The 20198-nt window shown below is 46.6% G+C and overlaps 1 protein-coding gene across 4 annotated transcripts in view; it reads right to left on the bottom strand.

Annotated features, from left to right (window-relative positions):
- The window catches only part of CDC23 (cell division cycle 23), a 52807-nt gene extending 36049 nt beyond the window's left edge, over nucleotides 1-16758 (bottom strand). Inside the window, exons 1-4 of one of the 4 annotated variants that reach the window (XM_029583592.1) lie at nucleotides 16575-16758; nucleotides 14031-14073; nucleotides 7483-7555; nucleotides 6128-6265 (exon numbers count right to left, since the gene is read on the bottom strand). In XM_029583592.1, coding sequence (XP_029439452.1) covers nucleotides 6128-6265; nucleotides 7483-7555; nucleotides 14031-14073; nucleotides 16575-16623 — 303 coding nt within the window. In that variant the 5' untranslated portion in view covers nucleotides 16624-16758. Of the gene's footprint in view, nucleotides 1-6127; nucleotides 6266-7482; nucleotides 7556-14030; nucleotides 14074-16526 lie in introns of all 4 variants that reach the window. The other 3 variants (XM_029583594.1, XM_029583591.1, XM_029583593.1) reach the window with 3 other exon arrangements.
- Between the last annotated feature and the right edge of the window lie 3440 nt (nucleotides 16759-20198).

Below are 20198 nucleotides of genomic sequence, written 5' to 3'. Positions count from 1 at the left end.
GCAGATACTATCCTGTCGTGGCTGGAGAGAGGGGCAGGGACAGGAGAATTGGTTCTTACCTGCTAATTTTCATTCCTGTAGTACCACGGATCAGTCCAGACTCCTGGGTTTTGCCTCCCTTCCAGCAGGTGGAGACAAAGTTGCGCTGATCCTGGCTCATAATCTGGTGTGCCATCAGCAGTCACTCAGTACTGACCTGTACCCAAGCCAAGATACCACAAACTAAACAAACCAGCACATAACCAGGCGTCGCGTGCCGGGCGTGACAAAGGGGTTTTCCCCTTTGTGCTCCCCTTCATGCTAACCTTTGTGCTCCTTCTAATATAATTATATTTATGTTTATGTTAATAATTTAACTTTTATTAATGTTATTTAGCTTTTTGCTTTGTTTAAAATTATTTCATTATTGACGTTTAAATGTATTAGACTAAGGAATTTTACTTCCTGCTCATTCTGTTTCATTGTAAACCGGTTTGATATGCATTTTATGCAGGAAAATCGGTATAAAAAAAAACTTTAAATAAATAAATAAATAAATAACACGATCCCCCAACCAAGCAGTAGGATGTGGAAAACCCCATAATGGGAACGGTTGTTTCCAACATTAGCCATAGAAGAAATGAAAACAAAATCTGTGCCAATACTCAGTGTATTTACAATAACAGATTGCATGGACTCTCCAAGCCTCTTTACCCCAACTGGGCAGGACTCTGATCTGTGGTACTATAGGAATGAAAATTAGCAGGTAAGAACCAATTTTCCTTTCCCTGTTCAAACCCAGATCAGTCCAGACTCCTGGGATGTACCAAAGCTTCCCTAAACAGGGTGGGGCTGCAAGAGTGCCGCTCGAAGTACACTTTCATCAAAACCCAAGGCATCTGGAACTTGGACATCCAAGCGATACTGGCTGACGAACGTGCACGACTGCCAAGCAGCCAGTCTACAAACCTTGTGTGGCAACACTTGCCGACTTTCAGCCCAGGATGTCGCTTGCAATCGATTATAGTGAGCTCGGTAAGAGTGCAACCCTGAGCAAAGCACGCCAAACTTATCGCTTCTTTCAACTACAGCACTACGGTGGATTTTGAAGCCTTATTTCCCTTCTTAGTGCCACTCCATAACACAAAAGGAAGATCCAATAGCCAAAAGGTATCAGTGACCTTAAGAAAACGTATCAAGGCCGGTTTTACCTTTGGAAGGAAAAAAGGGAACTGTCTACAAAGAAGAACTCCACCCTCAAAATCCTGAGAAAAAGGGCCCATGTCTGATACAGCCTGAAGCTCGAAATTCTTCTAGTGGAACAAATTGCCACCAATAAAGCTACCTTTAAGGTAAGATCCTATATCATTTCTCTTCAAAGCGATCCACCATCCCCCGAGAACCAAGTTAAGGCTTCGGAGGAGGGGGGACTTCCACACCGGAAGCCGTAAATACTTTGCCTCCGGATAAAACGCAACCCATCTGGACGCACAGCTAGGGCTGTTTCCTGCACCTTGTCTCTAAAGCAGCTCAAAGCCAGCACTTGGGCTCCAAGGGTATTAAAGGCCAAACCCTACACCAATCCTCTCTGCAAGAAGGTCAGTAGAGTAGAATCAATCCCCTGCTTTGTGCACCAAACCTCCAAGACACTCCAAACCGTCACACAGATTAAGAATGTAGAAGTCTTCCCAGCTTGCAATAGGCTGGAGATGACATCCTCAGGATTTTCCTTGCACCTCAGATGCTTCCTCTCAAAAGCCAAGCCACGAGACAGAAGCAAACCACCTGGTCTGAAAACATGGGATCTTGGTGCAGCAGATTGGGAAGATGAGCAAGATGCAGCAGATTGTCCCCCACAAGAATGATCAAATCAGCAAATCAGGGTCATCGAGGCCACTCCGGCGCTACTAGAATCACCGCTCCCGGAAGAATTGCTGCTTATCGCAACACCTTGCACACTAGCAGCTGTGGCTAGGGGGACCCCTTGCGGCCATGGGAGTACTCGGGCATCAACTCCTTCCACTCCATGACCCCCTTCTGTGACTGAAGAAGCGTGGAACTTTGGAATTTCTGCGAGTTGTCACCAAGTCTAAGAAGGGAGATCCCCACTTGTGACGGATAAGCCACATCTCTATCGACAACTCAGTCCCCGGGATCTAATTGCCAACGACTGAGAAAATCTGCCTGAACATAATAAACCAGCTATGTAAGAGGCTGCCAATAGCTTCAGATTCTGCTCTGCTCAGCGTTCCTGGGCCTCTTGAGTCAATGCTAGACTCTTGGTCCAACCTTGATACAAGCCACCGCTGTCACATCGCCAGATAAAATCCTTATTGGGTGCACTCGTAATAGCGTCAAAAAGGCTTGCAACGTGAGGCACACTGCTCTCATCTCTAAAAAATTGATTGGCTATGACGGCTTCTCTGGTGATCACCGGCCCTGTGCTGAGCCTGGCACATAGTGCCCCCCCCCCCCCCCCAATCAGAAAGGCTGACATAGTTGTAACCACTATCCAGTTTGGAACCATCCAAGACTACACCCATCTTAAGGGTTCGTGATCAAGCCAGCATGAGACACTTGACCTGGCTATTTCCGTAACAGGCAACAGCAGATAAAACTGGTCCAACAATAGATCCCACCGGGAAGCAACGTGCCATGCAGCGGTCTCATATGAGCAAACGCCCAAAATAAACAACTCTAACGGGAAGCTATGGAACCAAGAAAACTGCAGGTAATTCCAGACTCTGGGAACCAACAAGCTGCGAACCTGACTCTGCAGCCTGCCGATTCATTCTTTGGAGAGAAACACTCTCCCAATCCTGGAATCAAAATGCACCCACAGGAACTCCCAGTCCTGAGAAGGGATTAACTGACTGACAGATTCACAACCCAACTGCAGACTTTAAACAATACAGTACCACTGCTACAGCCTGATAGCAAGACCCTCCGACATCGCCCGAATCAGTCAATCGTTGAAATATGGGTGAACTAGGAAGCCCTCCTTCCCAAGAGCTGCCACCACCACAACCATCACCGTGGTGAAGGTTCTCGAAGCTTTCTCCAGACCAAAGGGCAGGGTGCAAAACTGATCATGAACCTCAGAAGTCTGATGATCTGGTCTGATTGCTATGTGCAAGTATGCTTTGGTTAAATCTAGAGAAGCCCCAACCTCTCCTTGCACACTGCTGCAATCATCCAAAAATGCAATCATCCAAAAATGAGGAACTTTGAGAGCCATGTTCACCATCCTCAGATCCAAAGTCGAGTGAAGGGCCCTTCCTTCTTTGGGACCACAAATAAATGGGATACCTTCCTGTTCCCTATACATCCACTGACACGGAATATGGCTTCCAGCATCTGCCAACGGTCTAAGGTCAGCCAAACCACTTGCCTTATGCTTGCTTAGGCAAAAAAAAGACGCCATTAACAAGTCCCTTAGCGGGCAAGCAAACTGTAAAGTGTAACATTGTTATATCACACTTAGGACCCACTGATCCAATGTGACGTTGATCCATTCCTCGAAGAGTAGAATCAGCCGACCCTCTATAAAGGAAAATTAGTTTCTTACCTGATAATTTTCGTTCCTGTAGTACCAAGGATCAGTCTGCTTGCCTCATCGGATGGACTTTGATCCCAATGCTCCAAAGCCAGAACCATCTCTGATTGGCTTTTGGCCTTGAAAGGACTGGGACCAGGACTGCTGCCTACCAGCGCTTTGTCTCTGAGCTCCTCCCAAAGCCCAACTCTGCTGAAACTGCCAAATTGCTCTGAAGCGAAGGCCCGTAGAGAGGAGACATTTGCAGCTCTTCAACTTGTCCTCCAGCAACCTGACCTTTGTCACCCAGGAGCATCTCCAAATCTTCTCCAAAAAGCATCTTCCCTTTAATGGGCAGCACTCTGAGCTGAGATTTAGATCAGACATCCACCAACCAGTTTCGTAACCAAAGAAGCTGCCTGAAAACCACAGACGACAAAATCCGGGAAGATGTTCTGATAAGGTCATACCATATTTCGGCACCATAGGACACCACAGCTTTCAGCTGCTCGGCCTCTGACACTGACATTGCCTTACCAGCTGTATCTGCTGAACCCAGTGTAAGCCAGCCCAAATCATAAAACTGCTGCACACCGGAGCTCGAAACTCCAGGGCCAATACCTCCAATATCTGATTGAGATGGACATGTAACTTCTTGTCCTGCATATTCTCAAGCACAGCTGAACCAGCCACAGGAATAGTTAATGAGACATCCACCTTAGGCCACTGTAAAAATTACATGTCCTCCGGTAACAGATATAACTTGTCCATAGCTCTGCTGACCTCCAGACCGGTGTCCGGAGTCTTCTACTCCTGAATCACAAGCCTCCTTAAGGATTTATGGAAAGGGAAAGCTTTTGCCGGTCCTTCCATGACCAGGTCCATCTCTTCTTGATCCGAATCTTTCTACGGTTCCTTGATCCCCAGCTCCTTCAGGACCTACGGAATCAAGGGCCACAATTCTTCACTGTGGAAAAGACTAACTACCTTTGGATCCTCCCCTTCCACAGTGGGGGCTTGACCCCACTCCGGAGAATTCTCCACCGGAGGCTCCCTGACATCCAGTTCCCCCGAGGGCTCGCTTGTGTCCTCTGAACGCTTAAGGCTGACTCAGGACTCACCGTACCCTGTTTGCTCCACTCGCCTGGGCCCTTTTTGACTGCTTGGAAGGACGCGGAGCCCTGGAGGTCCCTCAAGCCCGTAAATATGGCACCCCACAGCTTTCCTTGCAAGATAATCTTTGTGAAGCAGAAGGAGGAAATCCAGAAAAAATCCTGATGGATCCTCCAGATCCTCCCCCAGGAGGTGCTCATTCTCCTCAGGCAGAGGTTCGAGCCCCCTGGGCCTCTGCTGGTCTCCTAACGGCCGGGGACAGCGGTGGGGGAAGGGTTCTCTCTCCACCTGCAGCCTCAGTTGCTGCAGCAAAGAAATTCAAAATAGCCGACAATCCCAGGTGCCCCAGGAATGAATTGGCAGCTGCATCGGCTCACCCACGATCCCCGCACTGGCCCGATGTGTCCCCGATACTCCCCGCCAGAGAGGCAGCAGAAACACAGGCCGTTCTGTGAGAGCCACGTGCTACTCCACATGCAGCACAATGGCTGCTGTGCGGCATGGCTTCCTTCATGCATCTGTGTCGCCATTGAGAGGACACCTCAAACCAGAAGGGATGGCCCCACCAGGACCTGCCAACCTTCTGGGAGGGAATCAGTCCTAAACCAACTTTCCTTTTTTTTAAACTAATTCAGATTGCAGGTTTTGCACTGCCGTCCATTTGCTGAAGACATAGAAATACTAAGGAACTGCAGGTGGTACACCAAGTTATATGCCAGGGTCAGCGAACCTCTCTCTGTCTCCATCTACTGGAAGGGAGGCAAAACCCAGGAGTCTGGACTGATCTGGGTATGTACCGGAAATGGGCGCTTTTTGCCCTACAGGCAGCCCTGACCGAGGGCTGGTAGGGGTAGAAAAACAAGTGGATAAAAAAATCCCTGGGTAATTGTGAATCAAGGATCTTGGCGTCAGAGCTGAGACCTGGTTCTGATTAAACTGGAAGTACAAAGGAGCAGGAGGAGATTGCCAGGTCAAAAAAACAAAACAAAAAAAAAGCTGGGTCCTGTTGAGATCTGAATCCATGCAGGACAAGGGGCAGCCAAGCCACAGTGCGGGGAAAATAACTCCATCTCCCTCTTGTGTCTTCAGGGATCAAGAAGGCAAATACATTCTTCATTAACTCTCATCACTGGGCTTTTACTGGTTGAGAGATCCTCACTCAGGGCTGCTGATAAAGCAGCAGAGAAATGCTACAAAGACTCAAGTGGACACAGAATGGTCAAGAACAATAAACTGTGAATGGCACAAACTAGCTCAGAGAAATTAGCTGAAGAAGTACATTAGCCAGTTTCTGAGACCACAAAATGTCACTTCAGGTATGATAAAATGGGAAGAAGTATAGAAAGGCAAGCAGCAGCCAAAGCAGGCGCTGGAGAATAAAAGAACAAGGATAGTCTCGTCCTTTAACTGTAGCAGGCCTGTCAGGCCACGTTTTGAATTCCTGGCCTTGAATATCCAAGTGTTGCAAGTAATATAAAATCATAGTAATGCAGGTCTTACCAGGTACCTCGAGTACATGCACAGGAAATAAGCCTTCGGGCTCTTGCAGCCCCGCAGAAAGTATGCAGCCCTGTCATATTCCTTCAGGTCAAAGTAAGACTTTGCTAGTGTGTAGGAGTCCAGATCATGAGCATCATCCTGAAAGAGAAAATAAGAAATGGTCAGAAACGAGCCTCCTTTTCCATCCCAGGACGTTAGGCCTACAAGTTCAAGTCCGAGCCAGAGTAAAGATCTGGTGCCATGAAGTCTTCCTGGGAGAGAGGGTAACAGTCCAGAGGACAGGACTCCTTTCCACTCAGATAAAATGTTGCCGCCACAGTATCTATAGTCTCAGCAGACTGACCCAAGCTGGGAATTGAACCTGCAAGCTTATTTTCAAAAGGGAAACTACCCACAGAGTAGACTTTTCTTCCTGCATATCTTGAAGTAGCTGCAAAGCACATACTTTCCCTCTCCTGACCTATCCTTGATTAGTTTTACTGCAAATAAAAGTATGTTTGCAGAATATTGCCCCCTTAAGTAGTTTAGTTTATTAAATTGTTCAATCAGCGTTTCTTTTTTGATGTAGAATTAAAATCACAGAATATCAAATTAAGACAAAAAAAGGTACTTAAATACCTTGTCTAAAATTTAAGACTTTAATCAAAAAGCAATCTTTATTTAATAAACAGAGAATAAACAGGAACAGAATAAAATATTTAAGTGCTATTAAAAGTATGATTTAAGAGCCAGGTCTTTATATTCTGAAATTTAAGGTAATTCATTTCCTGGTACCTTGCAATTGGCAAAGTATTCCAGAGGAGAGGTACCTGGTATTCTAAACAGATTTGTCAAGTACCTTTTAACCTGATCTCTGAAGGGGAAGGGAGTCTTAATAAACCCAAATCTGCAGAGCATAAACGGTTGTGTGTATAAAACACTGGAAGCCCCTATGCAGGGCCTTAAAGACTATGCACAGCACAGAACTGAAAGCTAGAAACTTAAGGCTTCATCAAGGGAGTAAACATAAAGCAAGTCAACACACAAAAATAAAAGCCAAAGTACATAGCAGCACTTGGCATGACTGTATTACAGTGCACAGATAGACGTGAAGTGGTTTAAAGTGGCTGTCGAGACCCATTTTGCTGCGACTATAGCACTGTGCTCATGTACTTTTGCAGAATCCCTTGCACCAGTCCTTGTCACAAGAATGGTTTAGTCACAGATACTGAATTTTGAAGAGCATCCAAAAGAAATCAAGTTTTCTGATCAAAACCTCTGCTAAATTATGCATACATTCCCTCAAAGTGCCGAGGCCTGAAGAGCGGCTATCAGCATTCTTTTACTCTGTCTGCAATGTACTTAGGATACCGTACCTCTGTGAATGCTGGGGCTGGAGGCAGCTCATTTCTAGGAAGAGGATCTAGTGCAAACGCCAGTTCAGATGTCCTAGAAATGCATAAGAATATACCATCAGGTGTAAGAAGTGTACCAAGTGTCAAACATGCCCTACATTTCCAGAGGATTATTGTACAGCATAGCGCCATTCACAATCCTGGGGGAAGACATCCAAGCTGATTCATAAATTTGAGCTTCCAAAATCCTTATATTGGATAAAGTAGCTTGGTTGCTACATTAGCCTGCTTGAATGCATGGGAAAAAATAAGTTAAACTTCACTGGTCTAATACATTTCTTGACCTAGTTTTTGGAAAGCCCTTTCCTGATGGAGGCTTAAATCTCATAAGAACATGCCATACTGGGTCAGTCCAAGGGTCCATCAAGCCCAGCATCCTGTTTCCAACAGTGGCCAATCCAGGCCATAAGAACCTGGCAAGTACCCAAAAACTAAGTCTATTCCATGTTACCGTTGCTAATGGCAGTGGCTATTCTCTAAGTGAACTTAATAGCAGGTAATGGACTTCTCCTCCAAGAACTTATCCAATCCTTTTTTAAACACAGCTATACCAACTGCACTAACCACATCCTCTGGCAACAAATTCCAGAGTTTAATTGTGCGTTGAGTAAAAAAGAACTTTCTCCGATTAGTTTTAAATGTGCCCCATGCTAACGTCATGGAGTGCCCCCTAGTCTTTCTACTATCCGAAAGAGTAAATAACCGATTCACATCTACCCGTTCTAGACCTCTCATGATTTTAAAGACCTCTCATGATTTTAAACACCTCTATCATGTCCCCCCTCAGCCATCTCTTCTCCAAGCTGAAAAGTCCTAACCTCTTTAGTCTTTCCTCATAGGGGAGCTGTTCCATTCCCCTCATCATTTTGGTCGCCCTACTCTGTACCTTCTCCATCGCAACTATATCTTTTTTGAGATGCGGCGACCATTTTATTGGACTTTTTTTGCTCATGTATCTGCACAAAAAGAAAATTATTCCCTACCTGCTGATTTTCGTTCCTGTAGTACGACGGATCAGTCCAGATAGTGGGTTATGTCCCCCTTCCAGCAGATGGAGTCAGAGAAAACTTTGAAGGGTGCTCCCATATAAGCCAGTGCACCCTCTGTCATCCTTCAGTATTAAGAATATCAAAGCCTGAAGAGACAAGTTGGGTGGATCAAGGTATAAAACCCTTTCAACTTGAACTGTACAGTGTGTACTAAACTTTAAGAGGCAACTAAACTTGGAAAATGAACCATGAAACAGCCATTAAACACGTGAGATACGGGAAAACAATTTGAGCAGAGAGACAATCCTTAGGGTGGGCGTCTGGACTGATCCGTGGTACTACAGGAATGAAAATTAGCAGGTAAGGAATAATTTTCTTTTCCCTGTACATACAGGATCAGTCCAGACAGTGGGATGTACCAAAGCTTCTCTATTTAGGGTGGGACTCTCCGGGATCTATGCGTTGACGACACAAGAAGTCAGCTTGAACGTTGTCCACTCCTGCAATGTGAGAGGCCGCCAGGCAGGAAAGGTGAACCTCCGCCCAGGCCAGCAACTTGTCCATCTCCCGAGAAACGTGACGACTCTTTGTTCCCCCTTGACTATTGATGTACGCTACTGTTGTTGTGTTGTCTGACAGAATCCGAACAGCCCGACGCTGGACTAGGGGGAGAAAATGCTTCAATGCCAGGCGTACCGCTCTAGTCTCCAAGCGATTGATCGGCCTTGCAACTCCGCCACGTCCCCTGTGCAGATTTTGTCTGACAGACAGCTCCCCAACCGGAGAGACTGGCATCTGTGGTGACAATCACCCACTGAGGGCTGCCAAGGTTACTCCCTTTAACAAATGATCCAGGTTGAGCCACCAGGCCAGACTGTCCTTGGTCCTCTCTGGCAGCAGGAGGATGGCCTGAAACTCCCGAGAAACCGGTTCCCAGCGTGAGAGCAAGGCTCTCTGCAGAAGACGCATATGCGCAAAAGCCCAAGGTACCAGATCGATAGTGGACCCCATAGTGCCCAGAACCTGAAGATAATCCCAGGCTGTGGGAAGAGAGTGTGAAATGAATCGCTGTACCTGGGAGATGAGAGCCCGGGCCCAATCCGGACGCAGCAGTACCTTGCCCACAGCTGTATCGAAGTGTGTTCCTAGGGAGTCCAGGGACTGAGATGGAGTAAGGCTGCTCTTGGAGAAATTGACCACCCATCCGAGGGACTGATGGAGATGCAACACTGTCTATCACTCGTTGACACTGGACCAGGGACTTTGCCCGGATGAGCCAATCGTCCAAATAGGGGTGGACCAGGATTCCCTCCCTCCTGAGGGCTGCTGCCACTACTACGGTACGGGGAGCTGTCGCTAGTCCAAAGAGCAGGGCTTGGAATTGAAAATGCTGTCCCAGAATCTTGAAGTGAAGGAAGCGCTGATGCGCCTTGAGGATGGGAATGAGGAGATAAGCCTCCGTCAGATCCAAGGAGGCCAGAAATTCTCCACTGTGTACTGACGCCAACACTGAGCGTAAGGTCTCCATCCTGAAGTGTGGGACCGAGGGCTTTGTTGACCATTCTGAGATCCAGAATAAGACGGAAGGAACCCTCCTTCTTGGGGACTACGAAGTAGACGGAGTAATGGCCGGCTCCCACTTCCAGAGGAACCGGGCGAATTGCTCCGAGGGCCAGGAGCCTGTCGAGTGTCTGGAGTACTATGAGTTGTTTGTGTAGTGGTCCGCAGAGAGAGAAGAGGAACCTGTCTCTTAGAGGATGAGCAAAATCTAAAAGCATAACCGTTCTTTAGAACAGTGGTTCTCAACCTTTTTCCCATCGTGACGCACCTGACAGGCCACGCTCACATGTGTGACACACTGCTCATTACAATTCACGGCGGAAAAAAAAAGTAAAGGTCCGGTAATTATTTTTATTGTTTAAAATGACACAAGGAAAAGATACGTATTCTGTCTGAATAGAAATTGCATAAATAGTAAACATCCCACACCAAAACAGCATCAATTTCCAGCACTTAAAACAGTAACCACCTTACCTAAGAAAAGGCAACACTGAAAATATTACACCAGGCCTTAAGACACCAATACATCTCCTATTAGGAAAACAGACCAAGTCAGGCTGCTATAGAGCCCTACACAGAAACTACACGCCAGCAGAAAACCTCACCTGAGTCACATGTGCTGACCCTCACCTAACAAAGAATAGAGACCGAAACGCATAACTAGAAGCATGCAGACAAAAGTCAATTGGAAACTGCAACAAGCCAGAGTCTCTGTATGCAGTGTAATTAAGGAAAAAAAACCATCACCCATCCTTATAAAACAAATCAAGAAATATAAAATCAGTAGCAGTAAAACCATTCTAACAAAAAGAACAGATTATTTCAAAATAGCGGATGAGTGGAATATCCAATAATTAAAAAACTCATATAAAAAATTTCTAGATACCAAAATATTTCAAAATAGCAAACACAAAGACCCAGTAATGAAAAATAAGGATACAAAAATTTTTTTGCTCTGCATATCTGGGAACATTTGATATCCAGGTGTCCTGAGATTGTTCTGAATTAGCAGGAGGAGGGGTGGTTTGCTTGGAACTTTCTCCTCTCTCAGTCACATACCAGCGCTCTCTCTCACACTGGCTCTCAATTACACACCTATACACACATGCTCTCAGTCACTCACATATACACATGCTTTTTCTCTCACTTATATAGGCTCTTAATTACACATTTACACACATGCTGTCTATCTTTTCACGCTTACACACACAGGCTTTCAATCACACACATACATGCTGACACACAAACTCTCATTAACATGCTTACAAACATGCTCTCTCTCTTTCTCTCATTTACACACAGGCTCTCAATCCATATTCACATGCTCCCTCACCTAAACCAGCTCTCAATCACACACAGACACACATGCTCTCTCTTACTTATACACACAGGCTCTTAATCATACATACACATGATCTCTCTCACACACAAAGGATCTCAATTATACACACATACTCTCACACAAACAGGTTTTCAATCACGAATTTACACATACAGGTTCCCAATCGTACACTTACATTCATGCTCTCTCTCTCACAGGCAGGCTTTCAATCACAGACATACTCTCTTTCACATGTACAGGCTCTCAATCATTCACATACATGCTATCTCACTCACACACATACAGGTTCCCAATCGTACACTTACATTCATGCTCTCTCTCTCACAGGCAGGCTTTCAATCACAGACATACTCTCTTTCACATGTACAGGCTCTCAATCATTCACATACATGCTATCTCACTCACACACATACAGGTTCCCAATCGTACACTTACATTCATGCTCTCTCTCTCACAGGCAGGCTTTCAATTACAGACATATACTCTCTTTCACATGTACAGGCTCTCAATCATTCACATACATGCTATCTCACTCACACACATACACACACAGGATCTCAAACACAAGTGCTTGCTCGCTCATTCACTCACTCTCCCTCCCTCCCCGGAACTAGCGGCAGCAGCAGCCTCCTCCCAACCCTAACCTCCTTCAGTTTCAGCCCTCGCGGAGCAAGGAGTCCCATCGGCCATGGGAGTTGACATTCTTCATTTTTCTCAGAGCCGCGCTGCTCGTTCTTCAGGCCGCGCCTCTCTTCTGTTCTTCGGGCCGACACTGCCTGCACTAGCATGGTCTCTTCTTCCCTCGCATGCACCCGCTGCTCACCACTTCCTCTTCCGGGCCGCGGGGGGGGGGGGGGGGGGCGGGAAGAAGAGACCATGCTGGTGCCGATGACTCCAGCTGTTCTGCCGCGTTCCGCCCAAGCTGAGAGCATTTTAAGCCCGGGCGGAGGAGGACCGGGAAGCAGCTGGGTCAGCGGGGGACCGGGAAGTGTCGCGACACTGGTTGAGAACCTCTGCTTTAGAATACCCAGAACCCACTGATCTAAGGTAATCTTGACCCACTCCTCATGGAAGAGGGAGAGACAGCCCCTTATCCTGGGGACCGAGGAGTGGGCCAGCACGGCCTCATTTTGAAGATTTGGGAGCTGCCTCCTGGAGAAGATTATCCCAGGCCGGTCTTCGGCCACGAAAAGAATGAGACCAGGACTGGGATCGCGAAGAGGGGGGGATGAGAGGCAGCTGTTATTGGTTAACGGAAACTTCTTTGGCTCAGGAAACTGCTTTTACTGGAAGCAAAGATCCTAGCAGCGAGCTGCCGATCCTCTGGCAGTTTGTGGACCTTATTCTCGCCGAGTGACTTGATAATCTGATCCACATCATCTCCAAAGAGTAATTTCCCTTTGAAGGGTAGGGAGCCCAACTGGGACTTGGAGGAGGAATCCGCCGACCAGTTGCGGAGGCATCTGGCCGAGACTACTGAAACCATAGACCTGGCCAAAACTCGGAGCAGGTCATATAGCGCATCTGCCCCATACACTATCACGGCCTCCAGGCAGTCAGCCTGCTGTGCTTTGGCAGGAGACAGCTCTTGAGTTCTGAGGAGCTGTTGGACCCATCGGAGTCCTGCCCATTGCGTGAGGGAACTACAGATCGCCACTCTGACGCCCAGAGCCGAAACCTCGAATACTCTCTTGAGATACACCTTGAGCTTTCTATCCTGCATATCCCATAGGGCAGCACCTCCCGTCACCAGAATGATAGTTCGTTTCATCACTGCAGATACCACCGCGTCCACTTTGTGAACCTTGAGGAGCTCCAGAAAATCATCTGGGAGGGGGTATAGCTTATTCATAGCTCTACCCACCTTGAGGGAGGCTTCAGGGAAATCCCTGAAATTGCAGTAGCGTAGGATGGGAAGGAAAAGACCTTGACGGTGGACAAAGACCTGAGAGCACGGGGTCCCCCTGCTTAGCTGGTGGAGAAGGCCCTGGAGGGCCTTGTGGATCCTCAATATCCAATTCCTGCACGACATATGGGATGCGCGGATCCAACTCATCCCTCTGGAAGAGACGCAGTACCCGGGGATCATCCCCTTCCATCTGAGCCATCAGAGAGGGTTCATCCAAGTCTGAGTCTGGGAGAGGGCCTTGAGGAAGAGGAGCCAAGCCCCCCTCAGGAGGATGATGGACCACGCGGACCCTGGAGGCACCTTGGTGAACCCCAGATCCTGAGGCCCCCCATTCCCTGAGGGCATCCCGGAGGATCAGCCATCCTGCTCACCTTAGGAGACTAATTAACAGTGTTAAATAATGCACTCAACTACTGAACGATTAAAACAGCACTCTTCCCTGTTTAGGCTCTGATCCTGATCTCTCAGGTCATAGCAATGATGGCTGATTCTGTATTTGGCTACTTGCCAGGTTCTTATGGCCTGAATTGGCCACTGTTGGAAACAGGATGCTGAGCTTGATGGACCCTTGTCTGTCCCAGTATGGCATGTTCTTATTATAACAAGGAGGGTTAGGAGTTCCAAATTCTATAAATATTTTATGATGTCCAATTTAGGTCCCCAAAAGTAGCAATCAATCATTCTATAAATCAAAACAATTTAGACTGACCAAAATTTGTCAAAAATACCTATTAGATACCTTCCTTGGCTTCCTAGAAAAAAATGGATATGCCAGGATTGATGTATAGCATAGTATGAGGTAAACATATGATGCATACACAGACAAGCTTAAAGGTGGATTTAAATTATCCCTTTACAGAAAGGGTAGTGGATGCATGAAAACGTCTCCCCATAAAGGTAGTTACCCCTCTTACTTGGGGGATTTAAAAAAAAAGTGTTAGGCTTGTCCTTTGGTGGTGGGAAAGTCAGGGCAAAGCTCAGTTGAAGATAAGTTAGGAATGGAAAATGAAGGAAAAATTAGTTTTCTGGTCATTTGTTAGGTGCAGTGTTAACTCCCACATCAGCTAGTCAATAGAAGCAAGCAGTATTTCAATTCTACCAATGCAAATGTAAGGAAGATTACAATTTAAATAAAAAAATTCCTGCCCCCAAAGATTTTGTACTGCAAGTACTTGAGGCAACAGGAGATAAAGTGACTTGGTGAAGATTACAAGGAATGTCAGTAGAAGTAGAATTTGAACCCTGGTTTCTAACCCATTATTCTAATCACAAGGACATGCCTCTTTTTTTATTCCATCTTTTGTGACACTTCAATGGAGATTAGATTCAGGTACTGTAGTTGTTTCCCTATTCTTTACTAAGCAAATAGATGAAGTAAGTAAATAATATATTTAAACTAGAACATTTTCACCTGCCAATCAGCAGCCATATTCAGGGTATATTATGCAACAGCAGAAGCCTGATTTTTTTTTAATAGTTTTATGACAGTAATAGTGCATTGACAAAAGGCTTTATCGGATAAAAATACCCTCATGTTCCCTGAGTTTATGATATTTCATTTTCAAAGCAACCATGCGTCTGAAAGTGCACAGCCATAAGGAGTTTTTTAAAAAGTGTCAGATGAACTAGATCACGTTTTATGTGGCACTGCATATGTTATATAAAATATGGTGGTTGGTTAATAATTATATAGAATCACATATGGGGCTTAACAGTAACCTGAGGCAGTACCTTTTAACGATATATGTATGAAACCATCACCATCCATCTTTACACATTTTTTATGTGATTTCAATTCTGCAGTTGCTCTATAAGAACATAAGAAAATGCCATACTGGGTCAGACCAAGGGTCCATGAAGCCCAGCATCCTGCTTCCAACAGTGGCCAATCCAGGCCACAAGAACCTGGCAAGTACCCAAAAACTAAGTCTATTCCATGTTACCATTGCTAATGGCAGTGGCTATTCTCTAGGTGAACTTAATAGCAGGTAATGGACTTCTCCTCCAAGAACTTATCCAATCCTTTTTTAAACACAGCTCTACTAACTGCACTAACCACATCCTCTGACAACAAATTCCAGAGTTTAATTGTGCGTTGAGTGAAAAAGAACTTTCTCCGATTAGTTTTAAATGTGCCCCATGCTAACTTCATGGAGTGCCCCTAGTCTTTCTACTATCCGAAAGAGTAAATAACCGATTCACATCTACCCGTTCTAGACCTCTCATGATTTTAAACACCTCTGTCATATCCCCCCTCAGTCGTCTCTTCTCCAAGCTGAAAAGTCCTAACCTCTTCAGCCTTTCCTCATAGGGGAGCTGTTCCATTCCCCTTATCATTTTGGTTGCCCTTCTCTGTACCTTCTCCATCACAATTATATCTTTTTTGAGATGCGGTGACCAGAATTGTACACAGTATTCAAGGTGCAGTCTCACCATGGAGCGATACAGAGGCATTATAATTTTTCAGTGGGTGTTGTTTTTTGATCATTTTTGCAGTTACTCTCACTATAGTGAAGAATTTTTGTGTAGTTCAGAATTTATTTATTTATTTAACAGTTTTATATACCGAAGTTCTGGTAACAAAGTTACTAATCACTTCGGTTTACATTACAACAATAGATTGACAGTATAAAGAATAATGTCTTACAATGAACAAGGTAAATAGAACTTGGAAAAAATAAATAATAATAACTTAATAAGGGGAAGGAGAGTAATTATATACAAAGTGGTGGACCATCCTGGAGATCAAAGCTTAGATATTGAGTTTAAGTTTAAGAGAATGCTTGGTTGAACAACCAGGTCTTTAGTCTTTTTTTAAAGGTGGGAGTCGATTGTTCAATTCTAAGGTCTGGTGGGAGTGAGTTCCAAAGATTAGGACCTGCAGTGGAAATAGCTCTTTTGCTAAGTGAAGTCTTGAGAGGATGGGCTCTCAGCGTGCCTTTCTGAGCTTGTCTAGTCGGACGAGAGGTGGAGTGAAGCTGTAAAGGGATGGTGAGGTCCATTGGAGTGGAGTTATAGATGGCTTTGAGGATTATTGATAGGGATTTATAGAATCTTAAGTAAAACAAAAAAAAATCCCTTTCCCCCGGTATATTTGTAAACTACAGAGACTAAAGAAGGAGAAAGGCAGGGTGAACACCATGCTGGGATCGGTTTATTATCCAGTAAAACAGTATAACGGGCGACCAAGCTGGAGCAGCCTTACATTTTACAGTCACCGAGACCTATTATGTGCTCCGTCAACTCCTCTCACCATTTAAAGCTGTGCAGCAGGCCCCGCTCCCGACACAAACCAGCCACATTCAGCAGCTGCTTCTTTATCTCTCGTAAATCCGAAAATTGCTCGCCCGGAGTCGCCATTTCACCCAGACAGAAAGACCGCTTCCGCACGCCGCGACGTACCCCCAACAAAGCACAATCTGATTGGTCCGCTGTTAGAATCTGCTGTCCAATCAAATCTAAACTTTCAAGCAGCGCTTGGGAAAAATGAGGGGGGGGGGAGTTAGAAGGCACAAGGTCACTGATTGGTCAAACAGGATAACGTTACAAATTACGGTCGCTGATTGGCCGGGAAGGGACAGCACTTTAATCGGGATTCTGATTGGCGAAGAGAAATATAAGGGCTTGCGCCCTGCTCCCCTAGGGCAGCCAGGAGGTTTTTTGGGGGCCTGTCAGTCAGGGCCTCGCGCGGGTACCAGCCGACGTACCCCAGTGACGTCATCGGACCGCGACGCGCGATCAACGCGCATCGCAGCCCCGATAAAAGGACAGGGGGCCGCCGCCATTGCTGTTTTTTGCAGTGGTGACGGCAAGCAAACTCGCCCGGACGCGGCAGTTCCTTGTCCGTGGGAACGGCAACGAGGCGGGGGGGGGGGAGGAGCTGGGGCAAAACAGGTAAAAGAAACCCCTCCGGACACAGTCCGCCTCCCGCCCTAACGGGGGAAGGAGGCTCGGCGGGCTCCCAGGGAAGAGCCGCTCGTCTAAAGTGAATCAGTAATTCCCCCCTTTGTGTGTCCTGGGTATGCGGCCTCCTCCTGTTCCCCGGTGGAGCGGCCTCGCCTTTTCCCGGTCGCTAGGCTAACCCCGGATCCGGGCAGGCCTTACGCACGGGGCTGGGAGTCAGCGGCCGGTCATTTTGATGAGGGGAAATTTGCCTCCTGTCGGGAAGAGTGTAGCCGCGCCAGTGCCAGCCCGTTCGGCCCATCCGGACAGATGCCGCACAATACAGCTTCCCAGAAAAGGTGGATGGATAACAGAAGTGAAAAGGGCAAAAACAATGCCCTAAACAAAAAACAACAACCCGCCGCCAGCCTGCTCATTTGCCCACCGGCAGTAAGATCACGTGTCACACGCGTGCATCTCCTGCCCCCTACCCATCGTGATTGGGTCCGGTCATGTCCTTGAAACTGTGACCGGAACGGCTGTCTCCCCGGCATTCCTTGTCGGGGACACCTGAGCTGGGAATTCATTGTATTTCCGGGATGACTGTTTTCTCTGGATGCCCCCTTTGGCCCCAATCATATGGCGGTCTGGCTAGCCCACTAGCAGGCTTCCTGATTTGGATGTATTGGGAAAAAAAACTTTATTGTGGGGGTTTTGTTTTTTTGCTTCTATGGCCAATTCTTTTCAGGTTCTCTTGGCCTGTTTCGTCGATGTTTTGCATTTGGCTTGGCTTTTTCCTGTTTTCTGCAGGTGAATCCTTCTTCCACTTTTTTGAAGAATAAGTATAGGCTGGAATGGCTTCTCGCTTTACCTTTTAATCATGCCAGCGGTTGTTTATTAATCGTTGCATCTTGACAAACTGAATACATCTGCACTGCACTTTTAAGATGTCAATGCCTCACAAATCTAAAGTTTTTATGAAAAGGTGAATAAACATGTGGACTAAGGTTAACCTGAAGATGTTGTGTAATTAGACTTTCAGAAGGCATTGGTCGAAGGCCTATATGACAGGCTTCTAAGAAAACTCAAAAAAATCATGGGATAGCAGGTCCTTTAGTGGATTGCAAGTTGGTTAAAAGACAGGAAATGGAGAATAGGATTAAATGTAGTGTTGGGGGGCGGGGGGAGGGATGGAAATGTCTAGCCTGCAGAAGAGTTGGAGTCCTTTTGTACACATTGCGTTGGGGGGGCGAGAAGTAGGGTTCACATAAATTCGGTTACGGCAGCCAGAGTAGCTGAAATGGTAAAGCATGAGATTTTAAATCTCTGGCTCAGAGGTTCATTCCCCATGTATGTGGCTGTTTTTTGATATCTATTAACAGCTGGTGCCCTTGGCAACTACAGGCCTGGGGGGTCTCAAATGTTAAAGCGGGAGAATTTTGGTCTCTGGCTCATGGGTTCATTTCCCACGTTGGGCAAGAAAGATTTATTGACTTCTCCAATGGTGATGCAGTGGCGCTGGTTGTCAATGACCAGTTGTCAAGAACAGTGAGTGTGGATCAGCCACCCCCAAACGGGAACTGGCCACAGCATTGGTGCTGCAATGATGATTGCTGATGGGGAATGAGAGGAAAGCAGGAGAGATTAATGGCGTGGCAGGCTACGCAGGTCCAAGATAGGAGAGAGGCTGCCACGCAACTCGGGAGGAGTCCTGGCAGGATGTCAGAGGGAGACCGTGGAGGACGCAAGTCAAGTCTGCAGGGAGTACCAAGAGGTAATCGTGGTGAATATGGAGGAAACCAGGTTGCAGCCAGATCAAGGATTGTGGACCTGGCCCGGGTGGGGACCCCTGGCTTTTGAAGGCAAGGTGGGGGGCCAGGCACACATCCAAATAGCACAGAAAAAGTAGAATACAAATGGATAATGGGCCAAGTGTCCAGACCATTTGATTCTCCACCAAAAAGGAGCCATGAAAATATGATTTAATACAAATCAGTCTTTCACACGTGTACGCACTGGGCATGCTGTGAATACACTATTGCCTATTTATGCAGGCAAAAGATCCGGTAGGGTGACCTTGGCCCGGATGGGGGCCCCCTTGCTTTGAAATCACGGCAGGAGGCCGGGCATAAAGGGTTTCCTTGTTAGGAAATATGGCGGGCAGCCCAGGAGTGGACACCAGTTTGGAGTCAGAGATATGTGGGTGAACAAGACAGTAGAGTGACCTTGTCGACTCGGGTGGGGGCCCCTGCTTTGAAAATACGGCGTGGGATCAGGCACATGGAGCTGCCTTGCTAGGAAACGCGGCTGGCAGCCAGGGAGTAGTGCAGTATGCATCATAGGACAGTGTCATCTGGGGCGTGCGGTCTAAGGCACAATATTTGAAACATTCATTTCATTTCTTCATTGGACAAACTGGAAGGGCTGGACAGCGTGGTGCATTACCTCAACTATTTCCTCTTCATCTACCCCCAAGACCTCCGATGCCTACTCTCGACTATTGCCTACATTCCACGAAATAGGAGTCGGAGTCCACATTGCACATGACAAAACAGAAGGACACTGCACTTAATCAAACTCTGGGTATCGACCTCAACTCCCAACAAGACTGAATCCAGATTATCAAGGATTTCAGCGCAGCATGTGTGGGCTGACTCCCCCAACCGCAAATCTGAACCTTGGTATCCATTCACATGCATCCAGAGGCCGGTGTTTCGATATATACTGGCAGGGCTCCTGGGCCGCCGAACAGTAGCCCCAGGTGGGAGTACAAGTTGCAATATCACTCCTGGTTGTGCTTGTCATCTGGGGAAATAAGTTGCCTGTACTCAACAATTAATAGGCCAAGTGTACTGGAGAAATGTCTATTTCATTGATTGCCAAGTTGAAAACTGCAAGACTTTGGAGTCCCAATAGCATGACAAGACCGACTTAATCAAATTTCTGGAATTGAACTTGACTCCAACAAGATGTAGTCCAGTTTACCCCCAAAACA

The sequence above is a fragment of the Rhinatrema bivittatum genome, chromosome 18 (assembly GCF_901001135.1).
Source record: "Rhinatrema bivittatum chromosome 18, aRhiBiv1.1, whole genome shotgun sequence".
Taxonomy (NCBI): domain Eukaryota; kingdom Metazoa; phylum Chordata; class Amphibia; order Gymnophiona; family Rhinatrematidae; genus Rhinatrema; species Rhinatrema bivittatum.
The sequence above is the reverse complement of the archived record's forward strand: the minus strand, read 5'-3'. Positions and strand labels throughout refer to the sequence as shown.